Source organism: Limulus polyphemus, unplaced genomic scaffold (genome assembly GCF_000517525.1).
Source record: "Limulus polyphemus unplaced genomic scaffold, Limulus_polyphemus-2.1.2 Scaffold2229, whole genome shotgun sequence".
Classification (NCBI taxonomy): domain Eukaryota; kingdom Metazoa; phylum Arthropoda; class Merostomata; order Xiphosura; family Limulidae; genus Limulus; species Limulus polyphemus.
Window position 1 is genome coordinate 23,098 of NW_013667839.1, and position 7,496 is coordinate 30,593.

The 7,496-nt window shown below is 32.0% G+C and overlaps 1 protein-coding gene and 1 pseudogene across 3 annotated transcripts in view; one reads left to right on the plus strand and one right to left on the minus strand.

Moving 5' to 3' along the window:
* LOC106466338 overlaps positions 1-2,864 on the minus strand; it is a 13,777-nt pseudogene extending 10,913 nt beyond the window's left edge.
* The window catches only part of LOC106466339 (centrosome-associated protein 350-like), a 136,819-nt gene continuing 130,627 nt past the window's right edge, over positions 1,305-7,496 (plus strand). For 2 of the 3 annotated variants that reach the window (XM_013926614.2, XM_022394326.1), the window contains exons 1-2: positions 1,305-1,402; positions 4,823-4,996. In XM_013926614.2, coding sequence (XP_013782068.2) covers positions 4,888-4,996 — 109 coding nt within the window. In that variant the 5' untranslated portion in view covers positions 1,305-1,402; positions 4,823-4,887. The remainder of the gene's footprint in view (positions 1,403-4,822; positions 4,997-7,496) is intronic. The other variant, XM_022394325.1, reaches the window with a different exon arrangement.

Consider the following 7,496-nt stretch of genomic DNA (forward strand, 5'->3'; position numbering starts at 1 on the left):
GCTGTTGACTTTCCTGCAACTGTTGGAGACTTTCTTCCTGTTTCCTTTCTTGTTCCAATTGCCACTGCTATAGTCTCTCTTCTTGTTTATTTACTTTCTCCTCCAACCACTGCCGTAGCCTCTCTTCTTGTTTCTTTTCTTTTTCCTTCAATAACTGCTGTAATCTCTCTTCTTGTTCTTCTTGTTTCTTTTGCTGTTCTTGTATTGCTGCCATCAAATCTGCTAAGCTGTAGTTTGATTTGCCACTTCTCGTTTCCATTTTTTTATTTTCCATCCCACTTTTGACATCAGTTTGTTGCGTATCTGTTCGTATGTTAATTTCCGGTATAAATTCTTTCCGAGTGACTTCAGCGATACAAGTCCCTTCTTGATTAAAACTAGTTTATTTTTTCTCGTTATAAACTTGGTAATACACGTAATTTCCACAGTCAATTTAACTTAACTACTTTTATAAAAACACGCTATAATTTACAGGGATTCACACAGTTACGGCTTGACTCGATTATCTCTATCTTCAATCTCTCTATCTATGCAATTATTATCTCGCTTTATTTGCCGGGCTTATATACTAAAAAAAGAAGGCGTCTGGAACAGACTAGAGTTGCCAGGACAATTCAGGACAAATCAGGTGTTACCAGCGTCACGTGGCTTCCGCTGTCATAACAATATTTTAACATTTTTATGTGTTTCATATTTTATTCTCAGTTGAGAAAATGTTAAAATTTTCTCCGGCTTTTTTTTTTAGTCCCACAGTGATACAGGGTTATGTCTGCGGGCTTCTAACGTTAGAAACCGAATTTTGATACTCGGGTGGGCAAAGCACAGATAGCCCATTGTGTAGCTTTGTGCTTAACTGGAAACAAACAAACAATTAAACTGTCTTTTATTAGAGGTTTATTTTGAGTGGCTCTCTTCTTAGAAGTGTTGTTCATAAAAATGTGTACTTATTACTTTTTAAGTTAGAAAAAGAGGCGTGGAAAGTTTTTTCTATTATAAAATACTCAAGGCATACATTACTTCAAAGTAAGATTTACATAAAATAGCAAAAACAATGAAATAGTTGTGGCATTTAATTCTAATAAATGATAATAAAAACATTTTGCGTAAGTCTTTATTTGTTTGTTTTAAAGCATAGCAAAGCCACAATTAGCTATTTGTTGTGTCTTCCGCGGAGAATCGAGCTCCGGATTTTAGCGTTTAAGTCTGTAAACATACCGCTGTTACACCGGGGGACAGGCAAAAGTGTAATGTAGTGTCCATAGTGATCCTGTCAATAACTGCGCTTACTTGGTTGTTGTCATCTTGTCTATAGTTGTGTTTGATATTGTAAGTTACGTTGGTGTACGGAACAAATTTGTGATCAATCACTTCATTTACAACTAAATAGTAAATATTAAAATAGGTAAAGTTTAAGTCTGTTTATATTAGATTGTCAGTATAAAAAATGGTGATATACTTTTTAACATTTTATATTTTGCAAACCTAAAAATCTGCGGCAGAGCAAAAGTAAAAGTACAAAATTGAAACTATTACTTTTGTTAGGCCTAATGTTATAAGTGTTAAGTGCAAGTGTGAGTTGTAACATCCCCACTTACTAACGATGCGAGTTTATTCAAAAGTTAAATTACTGCATAACGATAACAAAAAGAATGTAACACAGTGATAGTTAGTGTTGATTGTATTTCAGTATGTGCTCTGAGCTTCAACTTGGTGCCAGTATTGAAACTGACCATCTGAAAATGATCGTTACCGATTAACTTATTTAGTGGGCACATCAGAAAAATCATATATGAAATACTGATATTAATATGATATAGGCACGTGACATTTATAGCATTATAATGAAATGTTAGTTGTAAATATTGAGGGCAAGTTACCAGAAATAATTTTTTACCGTAATAAAAGATTGGACACTAACTGTACAAAGTGTTATTATTATTGTTAATAGTAATATTAACTGTATAATTTAATTCTCTGCCCAGTACTGTTCATGTGTCTTCCAAGTTCCTTATTTCCTAAAGTAAAGATTTTGCATGACTGTGATAATTAAAAGTTTTAAGTAGTTAATGAGTCTCACGAGCAAGTGTTACAACACTGCTCATTAGAACAATAAAAAATTACCATAAAGAAAAAATGTGCCTAATCTATGATTGTCTCACAATTGTAACAGTGTAATAACCTTGAATTGTTAAAAAATTACTTGTTGGTGGGAGTGATGTGAAAAGGGTATGAGAGTTCTCTGGTTAACTGAAGGATAACATTTTGTGATAGTGTATTAATGCTTATTTTCACTGTTTTAATAATTAAAATTAGAAATTGCTAAGATTGAATTTGTGTACAAAAACCTATTTCAGTAACTTCTTTGATTCATTGTAAACTGTGGATTTGAGTTACTTACTAAAAGTATTTCAGATTTTTAGATTTTATTTCATTAACTAAACTACATGTGTATGGAATGGTTTTTAACACACTTAAATTTGTCCTTAAATTTTCTTATTTTCTTGAATCATGTATGCTTATGACTATTTCTCATAATACACATTTTCCCAAACTAACTAATCCACACATTCCATAAATTCTCCTTCATGTATTTTCAGATTTTCAAGTTTAATACACATTTTACAAAAAAAGAACAAATAATTTTTTAACTGATTGATTAAACTGGCTATAGTAGAATTAAATTTCAATACATTTTATTCAAAAGAAAACTTGTTTTACAAAGATGTTAGAATGGGAAGTAATTAAGATGGTATTCCATACCTGTGTAATAATATAAATGACATACCATCTCTATTAACAGACTAAAGCAGGCCTCAACAAATCCCAGGTGCCAGCTCACCACAACAACTAGTATTTTCTCCCATTTTATATGTGCGTAGGGATGTGCTAAATATAACTTGAATCTAGAATGGTTTTGGACTCTTGGAAGCCTAGAACTATTTTCACATTCTTTGAGTCCAAAATTGAACTTTGTTTCTAGGATTTTAATGGCAGATTCAGCACTTCTTGTTTTATTCAGGAATGAAGTGCTGTGGTTGAACAACATGTTACTAATTTCACAGCATTTTGTTATTCTTCTTTCTCACAATGCAACCAATCAGTGCATATGTTTAGACTCGGATGGGAACAAAGACAGTTAGTTAAGGCAATACACTTAAGTGGTTATTGATATCATGGGATTGTTAGCATGTATTCATTGCTGTGAAAGTAAATAAATATAGCCCCCATTTCCGAGTACAAACAGTAGTGAAGTTAGGTTAGGCACACCAAAAGGCCTTTGTTTATCATTGTATGGTGTTATAGTGATGAATAGATTAAACCTATTCTGCAACAACCTGCTTGGCCTATTGATATCACAGTGGTTATTTTTATTTTACTTTCATTCATTGCAAGAATCCACCTAAGTTATAGTTATTTAGTCTACTATTTTAATAATTGCACATATTGAAGTTTAACTTTAATATACGTTATATGATAAATAATAATGAACCCTTTGTCTTTTGGTTTAAAACTGTATGTCTCATACCATAATCATACAACAGACTCAAAATATATTCCATAACTTTTCAATATCAGACCTGGCTCCTAGATCTGAAAATATTTGTCCAGACTTGGAGTAAAGTAATCTTAACTTTTAGTTGTCTGTGTGAATTACATAGTAGGTACATCTTATCAAAATTTTATTTTTTAATGAACATACTTGATTATTCAGTTGTAGCATAAATCTATTAAATTCAGTAAAGAGCGGTTGCAATATTCATATTTTGCCGGTTTGATTTCAGCTGTAAACTAGTGATGTTTCAAAAGCCCACTATGTTACATCAGATTATTGAGTCATTAGAATGAACTGGCAGTTTTTAATTGCTATAGGTAAATACTGTCTACATGTACTGTATTTTAATTGATTTCCTGTTTATTATTTATTTTTTAGCTAAATTTTAAGTGTAGTGGACCTCTGATGCCTTCATTTTCAGGAATACTGTAAATTATACATTTCTTATAAGACTATGATGAGAGTGTTATAATTTTTTGTAATTTTTATTTTTGGAGAGATTTGGAGTTGTGTTTATGCAAAAAAAAATTTAGCACTATTCAGATTTGTCTACTTTAATCAAGTTAGATGAAGGCTGTCCTTGAATACCCACCCTTGAGAAAAAGTGAAAACTTAAATCCACTGTTTATTTTTCAGGAAATTATCAATTCCCCTGTTAAACTATTCTAAAGTACCAGCATCCAATACTGCTGAAGGCAACTAATTTAATAGGCCAGTCATCTTATTAGAAAAATAATTTTCTTCTATATTTTAAAATTATATCCTCTCATCCTAGATAAGCTAGGGTAAGACATTCATGAAGATCCTATGGTTTTTATAGCTTCTGTCACAAATCTCAAAATGTATACCATTTTGATAAGAATTTTTTTTTACTGCATTTATCTTGAATAATCAGTTTTTGTATGCTTGTGGATTGTTTCATATCAGATTGTTGTACTTGTGCTATTATTTTTACTTCAAAGTCATATAATTTCTTAAGCACTTGTACTTAAACCACACCTTAAATTACACTTTCTTCATGTGTGTTTTGTGCCATTTGTTGAATTCAGTGTGTTAATGGTTAAATATTTTATTGATTGATGCAGAATTGATAGGCACAGAAGAAGACATTGTATATACTAATGATATAAGGATAAATATGACTTAAATAATTCATTTTATTTCTCACTCTTTAAGTAAGCCACTAATACGCTCTTTTATTAATGTTACAAAACTTATAAGATATGAAGTTTTTTGTTGTTATTTTAAGACAATTTGCTTTTTCTATAGGAGTTCAATATGGATAAGGTAACTACATGATTGTCAATGTAATCTTTTCATAACCAAGTGGAGTCATGTCTCACAAAAATCCAGCATTTTTGCAACATACAGATAATGATTATCAACCATTTTTCAAAACCCCAGAAATGGAATTACAGTCAAGGTCTACATCTGCTTGGCAAAGTAAGTACTGTAAATGGTTATATTACTGTATAAACATGCCCTCATATGTATTAACTATTGACCCTAATTCAGTAGGTAATTGTAATGTGATCAGTTTTAAATGCTGTAGTTCAAAAGTTGTGTAAAATTTAGTTTCTTGTTCCCATGTCCTTAAGATCCCATGGTTTAAATTGTTAATTTGTGTTTCTGTTAATGCTGGACAATGATGAATAACCAGAGAAACAACCTTGAATATAAATATATATATATATAAAACTTCATTAGTTTGCAAAACCTTCAATTTTTGTTGATTTTCTTTTTAATGTAGATTATCAAACAAGTCAATTAAAAAAGACTTAGGACTGTATTCAATAGGGACATATTTATTATGGAAAAAAAGGATCTTGGTATTCTGGATGATCAGTTTCTTAAGCCATCTAAGCAGTGTAATGTTGCTAGTGGCAGGGTAAATAGGATTTTAGGGGTTATATCTACAGGAATATTGAATACAAGTTTGAAGAGATTAGAAAGAAATTGCATTGTTAGAAAGGATTCTGAGGAGGGTTGCTAGAATGATATCTGGGATGGAAAGGTTGTCGTGAAAGGACAGTTTGAAATTGCTAAAATTAGGGTTACAGGCTATGAAATAGGGATAGAGTATTAAAGAGGGGAGAGGGGGAGGAGTGGCTTCATATATAAAATGTGATTTACATCCTGTTGAAGTTGAGGATATCAAAGATAATAGCAAGGAGATTGAATCCATTTGGGTTTCTATTAGTGGATATAAAGGGAAAAGGCTTTTAGTGAGAATTTGTTACAGACCACCGAATGATAAGAATGAAATTAGTGAGAAACTTCACAATGAGATTAAAATTTCAGCTGTTGATGAAGTCATAATTATGGGTGATTTTAATTTCAAGCATATAGATTGGAAAATTCTAGAGTCAAACCATGAGGGAGAAAGGTTTTTGGACAGTATTCAGGATGGCTTTCTTCACCCATTAGTCAAGGAACCTACTAAAAACAATGCCATTTTAGATTAATTGTTAATTTCAAATATAGAAATGATCGAGAGGGTGGAAATTGGGGAACATCTGGGTACGAGTGATCATTGCTCTGTTAGATTCAATGTTTTGCTGCATATGGAGATAAGGAATAATGATATTTTGTTTAGAAATTTCAAAATGGGAAATATTGAAGGGATGCGACAAGAATTATATGTTGTGAACTGGGCAGCTGAGTTATTTGGAGACACTGATCAGGTGTGGAAAATTTTTAAATATTCAAGGTAAACAGATTCCTTATAGAAAGTAAAGGGTAGCTGCAAGTAAAAACCCAGATAGGCTCACAAAGAGTTTAAAAGATAAAATTAAAGAAAACAACTGATGCAAGACTAATGGGTCTATAATTACTGGGACAATTTATATCACCTCCTTTGAAAAGAGGATTTACATTAGCTAACTTCCAAGCCTCTGGTACCTGCCCATTATTCATGGACTGACAAAAAATAGTAGTAAGTGGCTCACATATTGAATCTTTAACCTCCTTCAAAACCCATGGGGAAATATCATCTGGCCTAGGAACCTTATCATTTTTTAAATTTCCCAATCTTTTCTTAATCAGCTTAGAATTAATCCAGTCATTTTGTTTCATCTTGTTTACATTTATCAACTGTTCAAGATGTGGAATACTACTTAAATCTTCGTTACTAAAAACCAAAGAAAAAGCAAAATTTAATAACCCAGCCATCTCATAATCATCAGATATTAGCCTTCCTTTATCATCCTTCAAGGGTCCTACCCCATTCTAATATTTTGTTTACCCTTAATGTATTTAAAGAAATCCCATACTGTTAATTTTTACCTTTTCAGCCAACTTTCTCTAAGACATCCTTTTTGATGTCCTTATTGCTTGTTTTACCAACTTTCTTGATCTTCTAAATTTCCAGTCAATTTAAATTTCTTACATTTATTATGCGGGAAAAGTTTGGTAAAAGATGCTTTCCAAAGTCATTTAACAAAGTTTGGAATTTTAATGGATAGTCAATTTGGGTTCACTAAGGGAAAATCTTTTGACATTCTTTGAAAAGGTTACTGCTTACTTAGATGAGGGTAAGAGATTTGATGTATCTGGATTTTCAGAGGCATTTGACAAGGTGCGATATAAAAGTCTTGTAAAATAAATTATCTCTATGGGTGTGGGGGATAAGTTAGCAAACTGGATAGAAGAGTGGGTGGATGGAAGAAAGCAGAGGGCTGTTACAAATGGAGTTCAGTCAAACTGGATTAATGTCACAAGTGGGGTACGTCAGGGCTCAGTCTTAGGACCTGTGCTCTTTTTTGATTTACATCAATGATATAGATGAAGATATAAATTACTTAAATTTGCAGATGATATTAAAGTCTTGGGTGTTGCTAGCTGTGGAGAGCTGTGTTGCTGGCTGCTTTACAAAAGAGTGAGTTGTGCAAATAAATGGCAGATGGGTGTTAATTATAATAAATGCAAGATATTTCATGTGGGT